At 46.0% G+C, this 24331-nt stretch overlaps 1 protein-coding gene across 1 annotated transcript; it reads left to right on the top strand.

The window, feature by feature from the left end:
- The first annotated feature begins 1646 nt into the window (after nt 1-1646).
- On the top strand, nt 1647-15933 carry LOC127018641 (carnosine N-methyltransferase 2). Its single transcript, XM_050900361.1, has 10 exons — nt 1647-1686; nt 3760-3939; nt 3975-4089; nt 6432-6493; nt 7937-8075; nt 9851-9903; nt 13039-13146; nt 13255-13385; nt 14418-14511; nt 15578-15933. Exons 1-10 carry the CDS (start codon nt 1647-1649, stop codon nt 15931-15933), a joined length of 1278 nt encoding a protein of 425 aa, XP_050756318.1.
- The last annotated feature ends 8398 nt before the right edge of the window (nt 15934-24331 follow it).

Here is a 24331-nt window from a genome sequence, read left to right on the forward strand (position 1 = left end):
TCCCGGCTGAAGATCTGTGAGCTCTTGAGGGGTAAAAGGCACACTTTACCATACCTGTCTTTGCTCTCAGAGATATACTTTTTTTCTGAATGCTTTATGGTCTGTAGAGCAAAAGCTGGTCTTCACCTTGAATCAAAGAACCTTTTCTCAAGGTGGTCATGTTGCACTCTCCCTCTGCTCTTGCCTTAGCTCTATAATTACAACTATATGAGATATGACCTCTAGTCAAAAAGTTTGAAAAAGGTGGTTTTAAAAGGTCTAGAAGAACTGCACCAGCAGCCAGGCATTAATAAAAAGGCAGGAAGGGCTGTGTTAAAAAAAAATAATTGATCTCCAGACCTAGATACTTCATTTTTTTGGGAGGTTGAATCGAAATGCGGCTGGAGCGGCTGGGCCAGCAGCAGTGAGAGCTGTTGCCCCTGGGGAGGGACGGGTTCTGCTTCTCCGATGTCATCTTTTTCAGTATTTATTGGAAGTCATATTCTTTTTCCTATAGGAAAAAAAACTGTATACACATATAAAAAAAAAATACTGTTACTTGAACTCCAAGATCTGCTGCCCAGGAGCTGTTAAAGATTTAATAGGATTAATGCAAAACAAAATTTCTTCCTTTAATGAGAAATCTTGTCTTTAACTATCAGGAAAATGGGTGCTACAGAATTACTGGTTATCTTCCTCTCTACCAGAACTTCCTTAATGCGGAATAACATGTTTGCACCAAATATTTCACTTAGAAGAGCACAGAAACAGCTGGCTATACCTTAGAAGATTTGCCTAGGAAACTGAAAATATCTAAAAGTGATGAAAACACTTTCATTAAAAAAGGAAACACTGCTGCAGAAGAAAAGAGCTCTGCTCACAAGAAAATCAGAGTTACATTACATGGGCCTTAATCAGTTGTTCTAGGTGGAGCTGGGAGGGTCTCAAAAAATAAACTAGTAATGCCATGAGGAACTCCGTAAAAATGCCAAGGACCTTCCTGACATTCATCAGCCTAAAAACTGATCACTATTTAGAAGATAAATTCATTGAAATTTGATTTCCAAATGCCCACACTTTCCTGCCTGGAGGCGCAGGTCCGAGGCTTGTCACGGTGGGCTGATGGAGATGGAGCATCACGGGGGTCGGCGCCAAGGGCAACACCAGCCTTGGGCAGGCTCGCCCCTGGGAAAAGTGAATGACCAATTTCTGCAGGATCAGCCCAAAACTGACCTCCACAGCCGCAGCGTGTGGGGAAAAACACTGTTGCTTTGTTTTTCTCGCGCTACGGCCCAGCTCTAGCTTTAGCCATCATCTCACTGATCAAAAACCCCAGCTTTTTCAATTTGCATGAAAAACACAGTTTAGAGCGGATTTAGTCACGAGCTCACCAGAACAACCGAAAGCACAGCGTGCGGAGGGTACATCCTCCAAAGCCACCCTGCCGCCAATTCCTGCCGGCGCAGGCAGCTGCCCACAATGTGCTGTTGTTTCCAGCACCGGGGGAACAAAGGCTGTTGTTGTAGGCTAATGCCAGCTCAGTTGTGGCATGCGCCTACGTGCACTGTTGGAGCCAGGGGGGGGACGACAACACGGGGGGGGCCAGGGAGGGATATCAGCCCCCAGTGAATGTACAAGGAGGTTTCCAAGGGCTGTGCAGCTCCTCGATGCTGGAGGTTTCTCTACAGCTCCTGTTGCTCCGGGGAGGTACGGCTTTCTGCTGGGACCTGCGGGGTGTCCATCCCTGGCGGTGGCATGGCAGGGTGGAGGGGTGCCTGGGCCAGAGCGGGCGGTGTGGCTTAACTGGGATGAGGCGGAGGTGGCTGGGGGACACGAGGCAGCTGCGGCTGCAGCGTGTGGGGCTTGGCTGAGAAGCGCCGGGTGCCATCCACTGCTGCACGGCTGGTGTCTGGGGGCTGGCGTCTCTGGTGGAAATGTTTAGGGATGGAAAGGGCTGATGTAAAATCACTGCCTGGGTGGTCAAACAGCATGAGGAGCCAAATCTGCCTTTTAGAGCTAGCAAAGAGGTTCTGGTCTTTCCTCACCTTTGGTTTGAGTATTCTGGTTAAGAGCAGGGATGTGGCTGTTTCTAGCTTAACATGCTGCTGCAGACCTGCCTGGGGGTGGAGATAACTTAAATCCATTTGGAAGCCAAATGTAGTATAAACCAAGACAGGTCACTTGATAGTGAAGCATCCCCACCTGATAACGTGATCCCTGGCCTTGGTGAGCCGTGCGGGGCAGGCAGTGTTTTGGGGGAGGGATTTCAGCAAGGGGGGAGGTTTTATTTCTTGTCTGCTAAATCTGTTCTGCCTGTTGCCTTCAGGGAAAGGGAGTGGAGAGGATCCTAATGCTGCGCTTTCCACCACTGGACCTCATGTGGCCATACAAAGTCTCTACATCCTTTCTTTTTTACCTTTGTGTTATTAGATTTTAGTCAAAAGGAGCGTCAGTCTCGTGGATGCTGTAGTTCTTGGTAAGAGAAAAAGCTGAATCCAGGTGCAGGGAGCACCCAGGATTTTCTGTGCTTGTAATAGCAACCACTGCATCTCCTGTTGTGCCATCCCATCCTGGGTGACCTCCGGCCACCTCCGGCTTGGCCAGCTCTCCCCCAAAAATGTTTCCTTGCTTTCTAATCCCTGAGGTTTAGCGAGCAGAGTGGGAGCAGGCTGGGCTCGCTGCCCCCCGCCCCAGCTGCCTGTCCCTCTCGCAGGGCAGGGACAGGAGGGTGCCAGGCTGCCCGCGGGGCTGCAGTGTCTGCTGGCAGGTACTGCTGTTATGCCCCGTTTCCCCCTGAATCAGAGAAGTTAAGATCATTTTCTCAGGTCTCTGGGCAGCCAGCAAGCCCCTTGTCGTGGTTTAACCCCAGTCAGCAACTAAGCACCACGCAGCCACTTCCCCCTTCCCCCTCCCAGTGGGGTGAGGAGGAGGAAGGAGGGGAAAAAAAAAGTAAAACTCGTGGGTTGAGATAAGAACAGTTTAATAACTAAAGTAAAATATAATACTAACAATAGTAATAATGAAATACAATAATAATAATAGTAATGAAAAGGAATATAACAAAAAGGAGGGGGAGGAAGGGAAAAAAACCAACCAAACAACAACAAAAGAAAAAAAAAACCACCAGTGATGCACAATGCAATTGCTCACCACCCGCTGACCGATGCCCAGTTAGCTCCCGAGCCACGATCCGCCCTCCCAGTTAACTCTCCCCAGTTTATATACTGGGCATGATGTCATATGGTATGGAATAGCTCTTTGGCCAGTTTGGGTCAGCTGTCTTGATGGTGTCCCCTCCCAGCTTCTTGTGCCCCTCCAGCCTTCTTGCTGGCTGGGCACAAGAAGCTGAGAAATCCTTGACTTAGTATAAACTCTACTTAGCAACAACTGAAAACATCAGTGTGTTATCAACATTCTTTTCCTACTAAATCCAAAACACAGCACTATACCAGCTACTAGGAAGAAAATTAACTCTGTCCTAGCCGAAACCAGGACACCCCTCTTCTCTCCAGAGAAAGTGAGGATCTCCCAGTGAATCCCCGAGTCCGTCCATCAGGCAGCAGCACAGCAAGGATGCAGGAAAGCAGCTCCTCCCGCCCGGGGCAGCGAGCACGAAGGAGAGGCAAGGTTCAAAGCAGATTAAAAAGCAGATGGAAATGGCCCCCAGGTCTGCCTGGCGCCAGCTGACACCCCTGCGCCACTTCCACTCAGGTTTTAAAGGTTTGGAAGTCTCAATCCGTCCCTTTTTTTTTTTTTTTTTCTCTCTCTCCTTGAAAACAGCGCAGCTGTCGTGCGATGAGGACAGCCCCGCAGACGTCAGGCCTTGCGCATCGCCCTCCCCGGCCCCTCGCTCCTTCCCCGCGGGGCTCGGGTTTCCCCTTCTCACTCCAGTGACGCTGCCTGTCCCGACAGGTGCCGGCAGAGCCGCGGCCACACGCCGGGGTCACCGCCAGCGTCGCGGCGGGTTGAGCGGCCGGCGCGGAGCGGGGCGGCAGGTGGACATGCTAACGTAGGGGCCAGGCGCCTGGCTAACCCCCAGCCCCTTGCCCGGCCGCCGTGTCCCAGCACGGCACCCGCCTCGACCATGGACCCGGCCCTGGAGATGAAGAGGTATGTGGATTTTGGAAGGGAGCGAGGGTGCGCGTTTCCCCACCGTCCGGCTGGGTGGCAGAGCCAGCCCCCGCTGTCCCTGTGTCACAGATGGATGTGTGTAACGTGGGAGTAACAGCAGATGTGCCCACGTCCTGAGAGGGACGGGGGCTAAGCTAGCCTTTGTGAGGAGACCTTTAGCCCCTTAGCAGCCTAAGTTTAGGTGTAATGAAATTATGAGTTATGAAGATGTTCTTGCAATTTGTGTTGCTAGAAACATCTTGAATTTAATGACTTTTTCAACTTAAAGGTGCTGCATCACTTAAAGTGGCGCCGTGAATTCCCTCTGTGCCCTGCACCTGCAGTCCGTAACCTGCTCGGTTCATGGAGGGGAAGAGGTTTAACCTTGCTAACGGCGAGCTCTGACTTAGCCAGGAGCCGTGGCAGGACCAGCTGCCCAGGAGCATCCCGCTCCCTGGCAGTCACTGCTTCGGTCCTGCTGTTGGGTATTGGGGTCCTGGGATGGGCAGTACCAGCCCAAAGTATTGCACTCAATTTGCAGATCTGGGCTAGATTTTAAGCCAGATTTTAGAGGAAGTCAGTTTGTTCCTAGCAATAATTAAGCTTGTTTCACCTTCCCAGCAACAAGTGTTAATCAATCTTAGAAACCCTGCCTGGGGAGAAATGGCAAAAGTCTCGGTGGAAGAGTTATCTTGGCATCATCCATCCTGGTGAATACTTGTGCTGCAGTCTGTCCAGGTCAGCTGGCAGGTCTCTTGGGATGGCTGGAAACATTTGACCGGTCAGAAATGGAGTTCGTGTCCCAGGACCCCGAGAGTTGTTCCTCTCTGCACAGGGGAAGCCACGCTACCCCTCGGCATTTTAGTGGGAGATCTGTTCTGAAAACCATCTTGCTTGGTTCAGCCAGCTGAGAGGACAAAATAGTCCTCTGTTTTGACAGGCAGAGATGGAAGAGGTCAGAGGGTTGAGTGGAAATTGGAGGGTCTGGCCTGCAGCCAAGTTGGAGCTTATGGAGGTGGCCTGAGTTCAGGCTTATTACTGCTGAACTTCTGTGAGGTCTTTTCTGGGGAGAGGTGAGGTCAAGGGGGTGGAACTGAGACCTTTGACGTACCTCGTGGGAGCCAGGTACGTGCCTTTGGCAGTGAACTCAGATGAAATCAACTGGTCTTGCAGGACTCTGGCAGCACCCCAGCATCTCCGAGACTTCTGGGACATCTAAGTCTTTTCTTGCCTTCATCAACCAAAGCAGTGCGTTATGTGCACATGTGGCCACTTGCCTGCTACCTGCTAGCACAGTCATTACATATTTGTATCTCAAAGCCCCACTACAAGTCTCCCTTCTTTCTTTTCCACCAACTGGCTTGTTTCTTATTCACACAGGAGTTTTTTCCCTGGCATGGGGGACTTGGGGGCTGCTTACTCCTATTGTAGACTGCTTGTCATGAAGCGTTTTCTAATAGCAAAGGTTTGGGAGCAGCAACGTGTCTAAACCCAGGTTGCACAGGAATATCACCCCTAAGTCTTGCTGTGCATCTCAATATTGAAATGTGGTTACCCAGAAGATGACTATTCCCCTTGCATAGGTAGCCTCACCCCAACACTTTCTTTGCAGAAGTGAGGTCCTTGCTCCAATTTAATTTCATCCCTTCCTTTTGCTAGAGACACCTCGTCGCTGTTTGATAGATGAGGCACATTGTCAAAGGAAAACGAAGATGTGCCTTCATTGCTAGAAGTCTTCACAAAAAAACTAAACTAAGAATGAAAACATGTGACTGAATGAAAACATTTGTGGTCGAATGACCTCTTTGACTTTTGCCCTTTGAGTCCGGTACCTTTTACAAGTTACCCAATGTAATATGTGCAGCCAGGAAAATCTGAAGTTAAAAAAAAAAAGCAAAGCAAAAAGGTCCCTGAAACATTGGGCCAAACAGATCTTTTAGCACTTCAGATGCTGAAGCTCACTATAGCCTTTTCTTAATTTCACTGCTATTTCTTCTACTCCATTCATGATTAAAGGTTTCACAGAGTGTGTAGTATCAGTTAGTCTAATGCCTTCCACTGTATTGACTGGTTAACGATTCTTCAGAGGTAGGAAAAGCTTCCACAACACATCTCAGACAAGCATTGGTGCAGGTGGCCAGTCTGTTGCTGATACTTATGGGTGATCAGCTAACCAAGAAGTTTTGACTTTGTTTAGTCTAGTAAAAGAGAACAAATAGCATTGATTAGCAGGCAAGGAAAATTTGTCCTGGAGCATCTTCCTTTTGCTCTGCATTTTCAATGCAGCTTCAAAAAAGCATACAGGTTCTTCAAATAACTGAAGTGCTATACTTTCCTTACAGGAATAGGTTCCCCAGCATGAACTTTGAAGCAGAGATTCTGACAGCTCCACACGATAATTCAGGTATTTGGGAGAAAAAAAAAAGGAGATTAAAGTAAAATGCCCACTCAGCTTGCTATCACTACAAACATGTTTTAATTCTTTTGGAGTTAGAGATTGTTTAAAAAAAAAAAAAGAAACAGGATGCTAAACTGACTGCAATTCAGGTGATTTCAGGTTTGTGTTAGGGTATAGTTCGAAGTGTTGAGGATAGATGTTGATATCTTTACTTCCAATAGGGCTGGACATAGGGTCTCCATACATACCTACCAGAAACACAGCTGCCAATGACATGTGGTTTCGGAAACAGCACAGGCATTCAATTTAAGATTGCACGGTCCTGTATGAGACATACATAGTTTTCTCACTAGTGGCAACTAAAAGCAGACGATAAATAAGCAGCTCCTCAAAAGGCAAAAATGAGGATGAAAACATTCCACTGAGTCCTGTCCTTCATCCTCATTTCATTTAGGAGGAAAAGCTGATTTTTTTCCTGTTGAATGCTACCTTTCCAATGCTGATCTCACATGTTGAGGCTGGCACTACAACTGTCTTCCTACTGCAGCCCTCTGTCTGAGATAGACCCCAGAGCCAGTAGTCAGCTGCATGGCATCTTCTCGTGAGCCTCAAGTCTTAGTCTTATCGTTGCTCCTCAGACCCAAGCAGTTGGCCAGAGCTTGTGCCCTGGCAGCAACCCTATCATTAGGATGAGACAGCAGGAAAGTGAGTTTTTGCAATAATTGCTTGCAACCCCTTGAGTAGCCCTGGGTGTTGGTTCAGAGCTAGAAATCTTGGTCTCAGCCACCCACATTTGAGCATGAGCCCGTTCAGGTGAAATGCTTTTGCTATCGGTTGCCCACCTGGCCACGAGCTGCAGTTCCCATCGGGGAATTCACCTCTCCAGCAGTGCATTGCAGTCCCGTGCTGGCAAGAGTTGGAAACGAGGTGCACGAGGTTGACTATTTTTGCTTCAGCTGCAGGTGGCAGGTTTTGTGTTGCATCACCCCTAATAGCAAGTGTGCCAACAGCTGGCGATTTCAGTTACACCGTCCAGCATGTGCACGAGCGACGGGCCCCCCAGGTTTGGACCTGCTGTACGATTCCCTTCACCTTCTTACCTTGAGTCTTCCAGAAAAACACTCCACTTACTTACCTCCCTTTCTGCAAACTGAGTACCCCATATCTGGCTAAGCATTTTGGAGACATTTTCCTCAGGCTGACCTGTAGTAATGAGGCACTTAACAAATATGCTGATGTCAAAGAATAATTTTCAAACCCTGAGTGTGAACAGGTTGGAAAGTGTTTGTGTGAGCCCAGCTGCACGGACGGCTCTTGGGCCATGCGTCCTCCATACCATCTTCCCAAATCTCTGGCTTCTGTTGGGTTGGGTTTCTTCCACAAGGTAAGTGCTTTGATCCTTCACTTGCCTTGAAACCACTAACACACAATTCGTATTTGTTTCTCAAGAGCTGTATGTGATCCCTTCCATGAGAAGTCTCACGGCTGAGGAGTATGTAGAGGCCTTTAAGTCATTTTTGGATCATTCAACAGAGCACCAGTGCATGGACGAATTCAACAAGGAAGAAATGCCCAACATCATGGCTGGGTAAGGAGTGCTTCCACCAAAGTGGGAAAGCCATTTGTAATCCTGGGAGGCAACCTGCATACAAGGGTCAGCAAACATGTTTAAGGATTTTCCTTAAGGAAGGTGTCCCTGCCTGTGGCAGGGGGGGTTGGAACTAGATGATCTTTAAGGTCCCTTTGAACCCAAACCATTCTGTGATTCTGTGATTCTGTGACTTTTTGGGGCAGGAATGAACTTTTAATGCTTTTTCAGTTTTAAGTCCCTTAATAGTGGTCTTTAGGCTATTCTGTTTAATGACTCCAGAATATGTGCTATTTCAATTAATACATTGTGCTGCCTCTCAGCTTATGTTAAGGAAAGAATCAAGACCTCATTTTCATGTCCATCTCTTTTCATTAGCTGATTTTCCAAGGATTAAACCTTTTTTTGTTGTTTGTTTTTTTCAAAAGAAAGCTCTCTTTTGCTCTCTCCCTGCTTTTGGGACTTCATTACACATCAGTCCAAACAGAAACACATCTCTTATTCTCTTCTAGTGACTAATTCTTGGTTTTCCCAATCCCCTAAGACCTCCTTATTTCTATCCTAAGTCGATTTGCATTGCTTAAGTATCAAATGATAATCAGTTTTGTGAAGTATTGATGTAATATATTAAGCCTGGATGACTGCAGATAGTTTTAGAACAGCCTAGATCCAAACCACAAGAAAGTCCTTTCAAGTTTGGGTAATTTTTGGATGTTATAGAAACTGTTTTCTCCATTGAGAAAAAAATTTAGGCAGGCAAATTTTTATTCTCCAGATCAGATAGATATAAAAAGTAAGCAAAAAAATAATAATTAAAAAATAATTTGTATTGGGAAATTTTAGTTGAAAAATTCACTTATGTGAATTTTAAATGATGCAAAACATTGCAGCTTCCTACGATGCTGATTGTGGGTCTGCCAAAGGGTCTTGACCCTCATTAGGGCTAAGGCTCCTTGACTAGCTCACACCCTCCAGGATTTACTACTCGTTCCCCTCTTGTTGAATCATTGCTGTGGTGTCTCCTGAGATAGTGTATGGGAAACTCAATGCCCCTGCACAATCCATGCCCGAGAGCAGAACAAGGCCATAAAGCATGTCAGAGCAGCAAGGCGCCTTGAGCCCTGGCTCCTCATCCTCGAGCCAGGCTGTTATTACGTATTCTGCTAGGAACCACATGATCGGGGTTTTTTTGGTCTTTTCAAAAGTAATTTTTCTAAGATAAAAATTATTGAAGATTCTGACCTTCCCTTCCAATTTCAAACCAAGATTAATGTTGAAAAGAGAGGATTTTCAGTCACCTGGATAGCCTGATTTTTTACTTTTTCTGGGTATTTATATCCAATATTGGACAACCAAACTTGTCTCCTGAGGGTGCAGAGGTTTTGCCCCGGCTCGCCTTGTCCCTGCATTCCCGGCAGTGCCCACCTCAGCCAGGCACAGCCCCACTACCCCCAAAGGGAACCCTTTGCCCTGGGGTTCCCCGAGGCCTTTTTGCATGGTGCCAGCCAGAGATTGAAGAAAACTCTCTGGCAAAGGATGAGAAACACTATATCCTGATGCCTACTGTACTTTGAAATATGAGCTTGCTAATACGGGGCTGGCTCCCACCACGCAGCCGGTTATGGCTGGGCTCCAAAGGGATGCTCGAATTTCTATCCCAATTCACGTGGCAAAACATGAAAATTTCCGAGCCAATGTGGCACCTAAGATACTAGAATTAAAACATGAAGACATGTCACATAGCGTGGTTAAGTAACGTGTACTTATAATTTCAGTCTCGGCAATGGAAAATCGACTATAAATGTTCTGGGAGTTGGAAGCGGCACAGGTAAGGAGCTTAGCAGCACCGCTGCTGCTGGGGGACAGGGGGGTCCCTATGGGTAGCAGAAAGTGATACCAAAATTTTGAGCAATGGGGATAACTACTCAGGCGTTAATAACAGTATTTCTCACTGAAGCAGAGAAAGGCAAAACGGGGTGTGGAGCCGGGATGAGAGCGATGCTCCCTCCCTTCCTTCCCCATCTCCCTTCTGAAACACTGCTGCTCAAATCTTTCCAAGAATTGAGATGAGTGTGATGATTTTAGCTTAGTCTCTGCCTCTTGATGACTCTCACCTGACTTTATATGTCTCAAAGCAAGGGCTCCTGCTGCGGGTTAGGTACGAGAGTATCTTCAAACCTCGTCGGAGAGAATTAGAGACATCCTAGAGGTTCATTCCACCCTAAGTCCTGTCCTAGACTATCCCACCTGAAAGGATCTCTCTTTTTGCTTTGCTGTTAGGGATCCCAGAGGCCAAAGCTGGGCAATGCTCTGCTCCAGGTGGTGCAAAACCAGCTGGCCACAACCATTAGCATGGGGCTGCATCAGCTTTTTCAAGACGTGTTTCTTTGTTACTACTGTGTTTTTATCCAGTGATAAGTAGGGTTTAACTGCAAATTATATTTCCCCCCAGAGAGAAACCCATCTTTTGGAAAAATTGCTTTAAAGCTGTTCTAAATGCATTTGTGTTTTTTAAAAAAAAAAAAAAGTGGTGAAAACATTCAACTTTGCTCCTAGGGAAACTGGGAGAAAATAAGAAGTAGAGGAAAGAAGTGGCAGTTTGATTTGTCAGAGTTTGCTTTTGCTTTTAAAAGTATTTTCAGCTGAATTTTAAGTATTAATACTTTCAAATGAAAGTATTTTTCTCACTTTTTTTGCTTGTTTTCTTGAGTGAGAGAAAAATAGTGTTGAATTGTTTTCCCCACTTGGGAATACGTTGGAGCATATGAGAAAGCAAGCAGGAAGAAACCATTCAGTTCTCAATTACACTCTGTTTTCATTAAGTAATATAAAACTGAAATTCTGACTCCAAGAAAACACAAGGGAAAAATGAACTTTTTGCACCGTCCTCATTTTTCCTTACTTCCTCTTCAGAAAAAGTTCTAATGGAAAAGTAAAAACTCTAAAATTTTCCTGGGTTTCCTGGGTAACTGCCCCTCACAGGTGACGGGACAGGGGTACACATTCAGCTTGCCCACGGCTGCAAGAGCCGAACTTCTGCGGCCAGGCAGGAGAGTGAGCTAGGATGGCATTGAGCAAAAGGTTATATCTGATCCCTGACCTTTCCAGGCTTGGACTCTGATTTCACAGAGCCCCCAGAATTAGTTTAGTTGACGAAAATATTAATGGGGATTAGTGACCGACTCCACATCCTAAAAGACTGTTGTCGGGTCCAGATCACATTTTCTCATTCACGCCACGTTTTCCCGTGGCCGGTTTAACTATCTCAGCTGTAACCTCCCAGTCAGTGCCAGCATGGGCTGCTGTTTGCAGAGGGGTTTCACTCCTGTTTCAGCCTCGCTGTGGTTAGTGCTGAAGGGTTGTTGCTGGCAGGGCTAACTGGAGCAGAGAAATCCCTGTTCTGAAGCATTGTATTTTACCGCTTGTTTTTGCAGACACCCCAGTTGAGGATGTTATTACCTGCTCTTGCAAAGACTAGGTTAGGGCATTTTACAGAGATGGAGTAAAAAAAAAAACCCAAACAGCTTTTAAGATATCCATTTGCTGTTGATATACCCATTTGCTACCATCAGTGGCTCCAGGACATGGGGCAATGATGCTCTGCCTCCCGCCTCAGCCTACAGGGAGCCCCCGTCAGCACCTCTAATTGCTGGTGCTCCCCGCACCGCACACATACTAACTGGCATTTAGGACTGCCTAAAATGATTCAGCTGCTTGCTATAGGGATCTTCCTTCCTGTCAGCAGTATTAGCCCATGCACCCACCTTCAATGGATGCAGCCACAGCCTCTTTCCTTGTGCCTTTGGCCAGCCCTGTACCGCTGCCACTGCATTCCTCAGGAGTCCTGGGTATTTTTTCTCCAATTTCAAAAGACTCGTCCTTCCTTGGATGTCCTTGTAGTGCTGGCATGGCTGATATTTCCCTCCTTGAATTCTATTTACTGCAACACCTGCCAAAGATGATGACTTTCCTCATAGCTGGTACATCAGCTGAAAGGCTAGGGAAGATGCAGTGTCTTGTATCAAGCCCTCCGTGTGTGACATTTGCAAGGGCAGGACTATTTTTAGGCCCCACCATCAGCTACAGACAGCATTCTTGCAAAGGTCAACTCAAGGTTGTCACCTCTGCTGTTTATTTCCATAGTTCCAGATGAACCAGATGGACTTTGTGCACTTGGTGTATCGTGGCCTTTCTGAAAGAAACAAGGGTGACCTGCATCACCTTGAAAGAAGCTGGGAAATTCCTAGGACAGAAGGATAGACTGCCGCTTGCTTCTCCAGAGCTTAGACAGCAACAGAGGAGCACCAATAGCTAAATTTGCAGGGCACCTACACACAAATATATAAGTGTCTATGTGCAACTCCAAGATAACAACTAGTTAGTAGATGCCCAGAGCTGAGACCATGTGGCTGGTCCCCAAAGAGGGAGGACCCAGGGTACTGCATGTCAATGGGTCTTTCCTCTTGCCGTGCAGGTCCCCAGGTCTCCAAGCCATGTCACACCAGCAGCAGAGCAGCCATCACCTCCCTGGGGCAGTGCCAAAGGCATGGACCACCCTGTGCCATGCTGAAGTTGCACAGCTGGGCCAGCTCCCTCCTTGCCCCCATTCAAACTTTGTGTTTTTGTTGAAAACTAATGCTTCATGTTTTTTTTTTTTAAACAGTGATCTTTTTGATTATTTTGACCTGTCTGTCCCGTGACCCAGAGTATTGCCATTAGCGGGTTTCTGCACTGTTGCTTATCTCTGCCTTGTTCTTAGTCTTATCTGCAAATATATGTTAGCTTGAGCAGTAAGATATCGTGGTAAGACTGACATTAGATGCCACCATGCAAACTGCAAGGTAGAGTGTGCCTCACTTCTACTTGGGGGATTTCCCGGCAGCAGAGGCGGCAGGTGCGCCGGCATCCTTTCACCACATTTATGTACTTTTTAAAAAGTAATGCATTTGTGTTTGTTGAATAGGTGAGCAGGATTTGAAAATGATCAGGATACTGCAGGCTGTACACCCAGGGGCCCTTATTGACAACGAAATCATAGAGCCCAACCCACAGCACGTGGCAGCTTACAAAGGTAAGGCTATACCTGCCTGCCTGGGGTATAGCGAGGACCATCAATTGGAACGATGAGTTTTTCTGCTGTTTTGTGAAATTCATGTTTTTCTTCTACTTTTTAAAACAGAGTTGGTGAATCAAGCTCCAGACCTGCAGAATGTCTCTTTTATTTGGCACCAGCTCACTTCCTCGGAGTATGAACAACAGGTGAAGGAGAAAGGCACACATAAGAAATTTGACTTCATCCATATGATCCAGGTAATGGAGTATTGCTTTGATATAGGAGTATTAGCTTTAACTACTCCCTTCATTTCCGCTGTATGCCTGAAGTTAGGGGGACCAGAGCTGAGCACAGTTCTCCCATGAGCAATAACTTCTGCAGCAGCTCTACAAACACCAAACCTCATTCCCTATCCACCCTGGTTTTGGTCTCTGGTTTGTACTGGTTTAACTGTGTATGGTGGGTAATAAAACAGGATGAGTCTCAGGCTGTCACATGTCACATGGAGATCAACAATTATGCTTTGCTGCTGCAGAAAAACTTGAATTTTTTGCCTTATCAGAGTAGTTTGGATGGCACTGAAGGGAAAGGTTAGTGAACCACCACCTGTGTCAGGTTTTGGGTCAGAAATTATGCTGCTGTGTCTCTGATACTGATGACACTGATGTTGTATGTGCCAATTATATTTTGTAAAAAATCTATTATTCTCTCGCTTTAGTGGCTTTTATTTCATTTTGCTTTTATTTCATTTTGCTTTTATTTCATAAGAGCTGATTTCACAACAAGAAGTGTTTCAGGGGGTTGGTGGCTGGGTCAAGGATTAAGTTACAAGTCCCGAGGGCAGCCTTTGAGATGAGCCCTGCTTTATCCTAGTGCAAATTCCTCAGTGTCTGGAAGAGATCCAGCCTGCCCATGCCCAGACGCGGCCGAGCAATGCCCCTGGTGATAAGGACCAGCCACAGAAACCAGGGGACTCCCCTCTGCACATATTTTCCAACCACAAAACTGCACTGGGCTTGAAGGGCAGCGATGGGCAGGTCAGCATCCGGCTGGTGGCCGAGGCTGAGCAGAGGGTCCCTGGGTCTGACCCCAGACTGTTGGTGCCAGTGGAGAGCTGGTGATGCTCAGTCTTGTGGGGCATCCCTAAACGTGCATGCTGAGTCAGGACAGGCTGGGAAGCAACTGGGAAGTAATTTAAAACAACTCTATAGAGAAAGGCTTTAAGCCTTTGAAGGGCCATTGCACTGTGGAGGAGGAATAATGGCTGTGTGTAACTTTGTCACTTCTAGATGCTGTACCGTGTGGAGGATATTCCCAATACTATCAAGTTTTTCCACAGCTGCCTCAACCATCATGGTAAACTCCTGATCATAATTTTATCAGGTAAGAGAGACTTTTTATTTTTTGCTTCATTGCTGGTGTCTTGAAGAGCTTTGAAGTTTGACAGCCACAAATATTTGTCTTGGGATTTCAGTAGCGCTTATTCTGTAGTAATTAAATAAAACAAATACTGTATTTCATAGGGAGCATGCAATCTTGGGCTTAGCCTCTTGGACCCCAATGTCTGATGGGACCACTTAGGCATAACTTTCGTGCTCTTGCTTCCCTGCTTATGAAGTAGATTAATTGCTCCGTACCGCAAAGAGATCTCCTGCTGTGAAATTACTGGCTAGAGAGAAGAGTGGCTATTCATGAATGAGGGTCAATCCTTCCTCATGGTGAAACCAGCACTCTAAAAACACAACCTGAGCTCTGGGAAGACCCATCTTTGGGGCTCTTCCCTCCGCACAGCGATGGCCGAGACCCCAGCAGGACAACGGGTGCTGCCAAGAGCTGCGGGCTTTATGACAGGACAGGAAAAAGAGCCACTCAAAACATCATGGCATTTATTAAAAAAAAAAAGGAGTGTTTTTTCCAGTGTGCCATTCATGAATCCCCAGCTCATGGTGCAGTGGATAAAGCAAACCCCATGTTTGCCATTAAAACTCCCTCTCACATTGCCAGTAGGCTGTTTCCCTTGCTGGCTGGGACTGGCTTTTTCAGGTGTGTATTCTTTGATGTGCACTTAAAATTGAGGTTCAGTGTATAAAAACATCTGCACTATTCTAACAAAGGGGCACTTAAGGGATAGCATGCATGTGTGGCTCAGTGCGTTGGTACCTCTGTGTATACTCCTCCTCCTGGGCAAATCCAGTGCCGGAGACTGTATCCTAGGAGTTTGCTTTAAACAGGAGAGTTTTGGAAGGAGGGCTGAGGGAGATCACAGTTTTACCCCTCTCCAGGCACAGACATTTGTAAGTGGACTCAGGTAAGGGGAAAGGTCTTCTCCTGCTCCTGGCAAGGTCCGGGCCATCAGCGAGGGAACATTTCAAACTCATTTAGTAGTTGCATTAGCTGGTGTTTGACTGCCTTGGCTTTGCAAAAGTAACCTTCCCTCCTGCTCTGGCAGACAGTAGCGGATGGGCCAGCTTATGGAAGAAGTACAAACACTGCTTGCCTTCCACCGACAGCGGCCACTACATCACCTCCAACGGCATCACGGATGTTTTGAAGAGACTCGGTGTTGAATACCGCGTTTATGAGTTCCTGTCAGGCTGGGATATCACCGAGTGCTTTATTGAGGGGGACCCGGCTGGAGCCTGCATGATGGATTTCCTGACAGGGACAAAAAACTTCCTGGGCACGGCCCCTCCGGGGCTGCGGCGGCGGCTGCAGGAGGCTCTCTGCCAGCCCGAGTGCAGCAGCAAAAAGGACGGGAGGATCATCTTCAGCAACAACTTGAGTATGATTGTGGTTGAATCCTAGAGTCCGGACCAACTGCAGAAGACAAGTTAGGGTGGGTATGGGGGCAATGCAGTCGCAGAAGGGCGTAGCGTAGAAAGAAGGCAACTCGCAGGCAAGAAGGCAAGAAAGTGGGGCTCAGCTGTAGCCTCCCATTCCCAGCCAGGGTCAGCGGACACTGCAACACCAGGGATGAGCTCTTTGTCCCGCTGAGGTCAACGGGGCCAAGATTTCACCCTGGCTATTTAGTCCAGCCCTAGGAGAACGTTTTCCAGAAAGTAAAGAGCTCCATCTCACTAAAAACCTACATGGACTTGTTTTTTAACAGTATGCATCCTGTCTGTGCTTTTGACACTGGGATTTCCACTTTTCTATATAGCTAGCATGTTTACATACCTGAAGAGGTGTCTATATGACCAGGTGCCGCTTTGCAGCCAGGAGGAGGCTGCAGCCCCCGTGCTGGCTGTGTACAGACCCACTGCTTCCAGCTGCGTCAGGACAAAATCAGCAAGGTGTCCCTGCTGCTTGGCACCCAAGTAATGTGCCTCACTGCACCCAGACCTGAGCTGTAGGTTGCTCTGCGCTAGGCTATTGTACACAATTTTATCAGTGTAGGTATTTACTGCCCCAAACATCTCAACATCTCACAATATAGACATGTCTTAAAAATTTATCAGCCTTTTTGTTTGGAGAATTTTTTGGATCCCAGGATGATACTTGCCCTGTGCTCTTTCAGGCAGATATTAATTTTGTTACTTTCTTACTACTGTTTTTCTCCATATAAAATAAAAGCAATCTTAAACCAAAAAAGTCACATCTTGTTCTGTATGTGTGGGCTTACAGAAAATGAAGAGTGAAGAGGTTATTTAGTTAAAAACAAAAAAAATGCAAAATACTGTTTTATGGAAGCATTAAGGTTTTCTTGTAAGTGAGAAAGATGAGCCTAAGGGCGTGGAAGAGCTGGGTGCGAGCTGCAGCTCATCCTTGTGCTGCAGCCATGGGAGGCAGCTTGGCTCGCTCAAAGCAGCGTCGCTGCAGCATGGCAGCACAGCACCTACATTACTTAAATATAATATATGTGGTTAAGGTGTTCATATAGGTAAGTTAAGACTATTTCCACAGGATCCTGAGTTGTTCAGAGGGCTAAAGATGCCGCCAGGACAGCCAGCTGGAAAGGGAGACCCTGCATGGGAGACCAGTGGGGTTTGGTGCTGCATTTAGGGTCATGGTGCTGTGCAGACCTTGGGCTGGGCACATGGGGGGAAAGGGCCTGAAGACCTACCACCCTCACTGCAAATCGCTCTCAGGGCAGGAAGCACCAGCTCAGATGGAAAATACCTGCAGGCACAGAGCCCACCTCTATAAACTGATTTTTCCATGCTTAAGCTGGAAAGCACGTGCCCACGGCCACCTGAAGGGACTGCAGATATCACTGCCTTATTGATGCCTGGTATTGATAAAAAGGCTTGTTCCAGCATCGCGAACACATGGGTTGGCAAATTGGCTTGCGAAATATTAGATGTCATTGTCACCCAGAGTCCTGCTGATCCTACTAAACCTACCCCACCCCACAGCCCATCTCTGCCTGGATGCAGTTACTGCCAGAGGTAGCAGCGCTCCTGTCTGAAAAGGTAATGTCAGCTCATATGGTCGTGGTGGCTCCACTTTATGCTTCCTTTTTTTGGTTGTTTTTTGTTTTAGTTTTGGCTTGGTTTTTTTCATATCTTTTTGAAATGCAGCCATTTCTCCTGCAGATGTTTCCTCTGAAACTACTGTAAGGAAAAAAAGAGAAAAGCAGTGGGAAAATGATAGCGTAACATCATCTCTCTGGCAGGACTGCAGCACCCTGATCTGTAAGTACTATTGCTCTCAGTCTAAGAAAAATCAGTCAAAACTGGACAACCTCCTCCAGAGTACCCCATACCTATGCACAAACTTTTTGTTTTGATCCATTTTATTTTTTTATTCTGTAGGTATCTCCTTTGCTTGTGCTCGCTCACAGCACTGGGCAGGGAGTGTATGGCTGGGCTGTTGGATGGGTTCTTAGTACTGCTCCCATCAATGTTCTTCCACTGTTAATTCCCATGGTTTATTTCCAAGTGTTAGTGATGTCTCTGTCTCTACCTGGTAGATAAAAAGGAAAAACAAAAAGTATATCAAAAACCAGGCTTGCTTTTCAGGCTCCAAAGAACCATCTACCTGTTAGTCTTTGCAGAAATTTGGAACAGTCCAGGTTCCCCCAGATCTTCCCCAACCCAAGAGATTTTCACCCCTCCTTGGAGTTTCCTGAGCAGATAGACACATTTCCAGTAAGCAGATACTCAGCAAAACCTGTGAGTACAAAATGTACCCACACCATTGTAAATCAATGTACAAATGCTCAAAAGAAAAGGAGCACTTCAAAGCAGACTGTTTAGTGACAGCCTAGGGAGATTAAAGAGGGTATCCCATTAAAAACATGACTGCTTAATGTTTTATCTGTAATTTCTCTTTCGGTTCTTGAAAAGCAAGTCATTTAACGACTCTGCTTGTACACCTGGCACAAATATTATCCTAAGTGTCTGTTCCATTTATTTATATATTTATTCTTGGATGAATATGCTATTTAATAACTATGCGTTGTGCTTTTTAAAATATGCTTTCCTCCCACACAGAATTTCGGTCTGTGCTTTCCCAGCAGCCTGCATGCAGGAGCGCGGTTGGGTCTGTGTGGCCACGAGAGGGCTGCAGCAGCCAGCGGATTAAATCTGCCTCCCAAAACGCTTGAGATGCTGAGCTGAAGAAGCAGAGTCAAGTAGCCGGGCAGGCGAATGGAGCACTGCCTCAGCTCAGCTTTCTTCGCTGGGTCATCACGTCCTGATTCCAGATGTTGGGGACCATGCTTTTTTCTACCGCAGCATCATGTTCTTGATGCCAGGCTCCGGCTTATAAAAAAGTCACGATTGCACAGCACGGATGCCAACAAGGGCTGCACAAAATTTGCTCTTGGACTGTTTTTTTTTCCCCCACTCAATGGCTGAAGTGCTGCAGCTTGGCTGCCTCTCAAGCACAGGTCTGCAGACCTGCTAACCAGGCGTCGCGGCTGACCGTGGGAGGAAAACACAAGAAAGCGGATGTCAGGAGTAAGAAGTTGCTTCTGTTTTAGCTTTGAGCTGAATTAACCTTACTGACCTCAGTCCAGGATAAGTCCTACTCAGCAATGAGTTTCATGGCAGTTCCTAGGGCTGCAGTTAGCGAGGAGCAGGTCTGTGGCTCCCTGAGGGATCTGTGCCGCTCCATCAGCTGCCGCAGAAATACTAGACAGATAGTGAGATATTTTAAAAGTCAGTTTTCTTTAATGATATCAGAATGTAGTGGTCAAACTGAACAGGAATGTTATGTTGTATTGAGATATAATGGCCAGATTAAGCAGGAATATTAGGTCATAAACACTGCGACAAACACAACCTATTTACAGGTTCAGGATGTCAGCTGGGAACTATCACTACACGAACTATAACCAAATCTAAGCTTAGAATGATGACTCAAAATGTGCAATCACTCACCGACAAGGCGAGGCACTGAATCTGCAGGAGTTTCCGTGGACAACGTCCCAACCCACGGGGAGAGTCCCTGACTGCAGACTCACGGCTCCGAGGAGGACTGGCTCAATTTGCCCTCCAACGGGGCTCCATTTATACCCTAGGTCGAGTCAGGGCTCATGGTCATATATGGTCAGCAGTCTGGAAAATTCTCTTAACAGAGGGGTTTCACTGGTTATGGTGGTTTTGGTGGGCTCGGGTAGCTGGGGTGCATGACTTGGGGAACTCTGTACGTGACTCCAGTCACTGCCCGGCTGGCCAGCTCGACCCCCAAACCACAGCTTCTAGTTTAACTCTGTCCTTTCAGCGGTCGAGAAGTTTCAGCCTTTATTGGGGCGGGTGCACTTGCCATATCAGCACAACAGCTTGTTCCAGCCCAAAGTGAATGCTTTTGTGGATAACCATGTAGTAAGCTGCCATGTATACTCTGGAGTAGAAGTAATTCCTACAAAACTGTCCTGGTTTCAGCTGGGATAGAGTTAATTTTCTTCCTAGTAGCTGGTAGAGTGTTATGTTTTGGATTTAGTATGAGAATAATGTTGATAACACACTGATGCTTTTAGTTGTTCCTAAGTAGTGTTTATACTAAGGCAAGGACTTTTCAGCTTCTCATGCCCAGCCAGCAAGAAGGCTGGAGGGGCACAAGAAGCTGGGAGGGGACACCGCCAGGACAGCTGACCCAAACTGGCCAAAGGGATATTCCATACCATATGACACCATGCCCAGTATATAAACTGGGGGGAGTTGGCCAGGGGGGGTGGATCGCTGCTCGGGAACTGACTGGGCATCAGTCAGCGAGTGGTGAGCAATTGCATTGTGCATCACTTGTTTTGTATATTCTAATTCTTTTAGTATTATTACTGTCATTTTATCATTATTATTACAATTATTATTATTTTCTTCCTTTCTGTCCTATTAAGCTGTCTTTATCTCAACCCACAAATTTTATTTTCTTCTCGATTCTCTCCCCTATCCTACTGGGTGGGGGGAGTGAGCAAGCGGCTGCATGGTGCTTAGTTGCCGGCTGGGGTTAAACCACGACAAAAACCCAAATTGCATTATTTTTAAATGAAGCAGTTGCAGATTTTTTCCTTATTTCAAGTTAGTAATATGTCCATTTCAGTGGCATGGCATTTCTCTGATTGTGTGTTACAGCCTCGTAAAAAGGAGTTACAGAAAGCAGCTCTTTATAATATCAAGGAAGGATAATTTGTTTTTTACTGGGCCTGTATTCAGTCTTGGGGACTGAATGGTTTGCCTTGTAATGAATGTTAAGGCTTCTTTACCCATCAACATTACCAGCAGAATGAAGGTAGCATAGGAACTGGAAAATCTAATAGCTTATTTCTGAATAATCCCATTAAAAGACAAGCTCAGTAAAATACTGGCGCATATATTGAAAGGATTAAAACTAACCTCAATCAGGGAGCAAAACATAAAAATACAGATGCTGAGCTTCCCCCCCCCCCCCCCTTCAATATTTGCCCACAGAAATCTGTTGAGGCTTATATCAAGGATGTAGAAAATCTTTGGGTACCCCGTGCATTCTTCATAAATATATACATCAAATAAATTCATGGCTGTAAGATGAGATCTCCAATACTCACGAGCTGTACAGTATCTGTATTAACAGTTTTCATTGAGAAACCAGGCTTTGCCCTGCAGTCTTCAGATCTGGGATGCTGGTTCTGGAGGTCCCTTGGGTGAAGAAACCTGAGGCAGGATCTAGATGCGGCAGAGAGGTTGCCACAAGGTTGTGCTTAGGAAATCCCAGGAAAACTCAGGGCATGCTTATGCCCAGAAAATAGTTTTCCGGTTGCCCCGAAACCATATGTGGTTCAGAACTGCTTCATCAGAAATAGTCAGATAGTCCTTGCTAGGCACAGAATTTGGGGTTCTTGAGGGACTGACCTTACTCAAAGACACTTATAATGGGAAGGACAGGAGTAACTGCGAGCTCAACATGCAGTGTCTTTTGTCTTTTGATGGAGTTAGTCCTGATGACCCAAAACATGAACCATCTTCACATGCTCTGTATCCAGCAGAGAAGGCAGCAAAGGCCAGATAAATATCCCTGAAGCTGCCGGTTGTACCTCCATGTACTGGTGGTAAGATCGTACTAACCTTCCTGGAGCTTACAAAGGCCTTCATAGGGATAATAATAACCTTCTGGCTCAGGTCATAACTCTAAGAAGGTGTTTGTCACCCTACTTCTTAAAGTACAATATTTTTTGAAGGTCATATCCTCCAGACTGAGAACAAACGTCTAAACCAAGTCTAAAATATCTTTGTTATTAACCATCACTCCTTGGAGTCACTCAACTCCAGTACTTAAGTATCAACAGAAGCTTAAATCTTGCTAGATGGTGGAGACCTGGTTAGGTCTCCAAAGACATCTATGGACCAGTGCATGGTCACTCAGCTATGTCCCAAGCTGCCGGGACACCAGACAGCAAAAGCCTGGAAATCTCCTTATTTTGGTATGCACACAGTGGGGTGATGGTACTAGTAATCAAGCTGGTAGCACCATGAGTGTCCTTGTCCAGCAGAGTAGCTCCAGGCTGGCTAGGGAGAGACAGCCATCTCGAGGAGGCTCCTTCTGGCTCCTTCTCACCCAGGGGCAGTCACCCCAACGCCTGGCTGGGGCATGAGCACCTCGGGATCTGGACAGACAGCTCTAATAACATCAGTTCCCCCCCGCTTCTGCTCTATTTGTCAGCCAGCCCAATTCTGATGGGAAATGCTGAAATTCAGATACACGCCCTTTCAGAATCACAAAGCAAACAAAGATCTCCTTCTGCCACCTGTATTAAGTCCCTTCATGTCTCTAAGAGCACCCTTATCAATGCAAATGTTCCTTGCAATCAGTCCTAAAACAGGAAAAGAAATAAACTGACAGCTTATCCCTCTGATACAAATATGTTCATGTGATGAGCCTGGCATGGGAGCTGGGGCTGCAGACTGGACACCTGGAGAAGGTTGTGGACCAGCCCTCCTACACCATGTTATTTAAGGCCACTGGTTTTAGCTAAAGCAGCAGCTGTTACAAAATGCAGGAAACATGTTGTTCATCCCCCATTCTCCTTTAATTTCTTGTTTTAAAAAAATAAATTAACAAAGATAAATGTTTGGAGTACAAGCTACAGCTGGAAAGATCTTGGGTCTGAAGAGGGTTCGTAGAACACGTGAGATGGCCAGATCCCAGCGGGGCTTTTCTTCTCATCTCTGAGAAGGAACAGGGAAGAGCAGAACTGGAGATTCATTTCCACTAGTCGCTTCCTGATAGTCTGATGACACTTTCGGTTAGACCTGCCAGCAAGTTTGTAGAGAAAACATATGTTTTGTCGTACATTGTAATGATGGTACCTCTGGTGAGTTTAGGAACTTGATAAAGAAATTTTCAGAGCAGCCTCTAAGTCCCTATTGCTTTGTTAACATTTTTTAGCATCCTATTTATCACTCTGTATGTATCTGCCAACAGCTGATATTATGGATTGAGGAAGATTACAGCTCATTGCTCCAGTGGCTGTTTTCTTCAGGTTTTAACTCTATGGGCACTTTGCCATTGACTTCACTATGACAAGACCGAACCCCCTGCTTTCATGAACACTTTGCAAGGCTTTCCTGACTCAGGGTGCTTTTACTTTATAAGGTACCTAAATGATCATCCAGAGGGTAAATGTTTTGATTTTATTATTTCTGGAAGAAGGGCTAATATACTTTCAGTGCTGAACAAACAGTCCACGAGATCTTGATTTGCAGATGTTTTCATATAGATAAATGTTGGCTTTGTTTTTTCATGCTTATGCGGATGATGTCATTTGTTATTTGGGAAAAGGCGACGGTATTTAAGGAAATTCAGATAAAAGTTCTACAGATTTAATACATTTAACTTATAGACCTTCTCCACTATTTACTATCAACTACAGGTTATTCTCCAATTTTATGTATTCGTTATCCACTTTGGGATGCAAAGAAATCCCTGTGACTCCTATGATCCAATGCAAAGCAGAAGTAATTAACACTGGAGAATCAAACAACTCAACTGTGAATAACCTTCAGTCTAAAAATTATTCACCCAATCTTACTCCCTCGTGCCGGGACTTGTTTTTATACATACTTAAAAATAACAATGACAAACCCACAAATTTCAGCCTCGACGTCCTTCCTGAGCTTATTTAATTCTTACGGCTTGCCTCCAAGGTCTCATCCTTCCCAGCTCCCTTCTCCGGCAGAGCATCCCCCCCTCCATGGCCGTATCTCAAGGCAGCCAAATTAAGAAAAACTTTCCTCCTGTGCTCAGGGGACACAGGATCGTGGCCAACCTCCGTCGTGACTCACTCACAGTTCCTGCCAAATGTTAATGCAGATTTTTTGCTTCAGAGCCTAAGGTGACACGAAACAAATGACGTGTGCTTGTCTGGGTGTTTTACTAGGAGCGTCTCATCTGATTACAAATGCCTTAAAACAACAAGCACTGCCAGAGCGTACCTTCACTGCACTTTGTATAAATCATTCCTGAGCCACTGCTTAATGTTTATTAATATTTCTGATGCTTTTGAAATTTTAAACTAAGGACATTAATATAACTTATAGTACAAAGCCAGGTAAAGGTATTAATGGGAAAGTAAACTTCTTGCTTTCTCTTCTGTATGGGTGAGCTGTATTTCGGGTCCCTGTACACGTAGAGGAGCAGCACCCCCCCACCCCACCCCCTCCCGCCAGCAAATACAGTCCCCACATTCATTCTTGTTCTGGTGGGAATTTAAATAAATCTTCCCATTCCATCACTCAACAACAAATTGCTTTTGAACATAATTAGCATTTATACTGGTACTGGA

This window comes from Gymnogyps californianus, chromosome 7 (genome assembly GCF_018139145.2).
Source record: "Gymnogyps californianus isolate 813 chromosome 7, ASM1813914v2, whole genome shotgun sequence".
Classification (NCBI taxonomy): domain Eukaryota; kingdom Metazoa; phylum Chordata; class Aves; order Accipitriformes; family Cathartidae; genus Gymnogyps; species Gymnogyps californianus.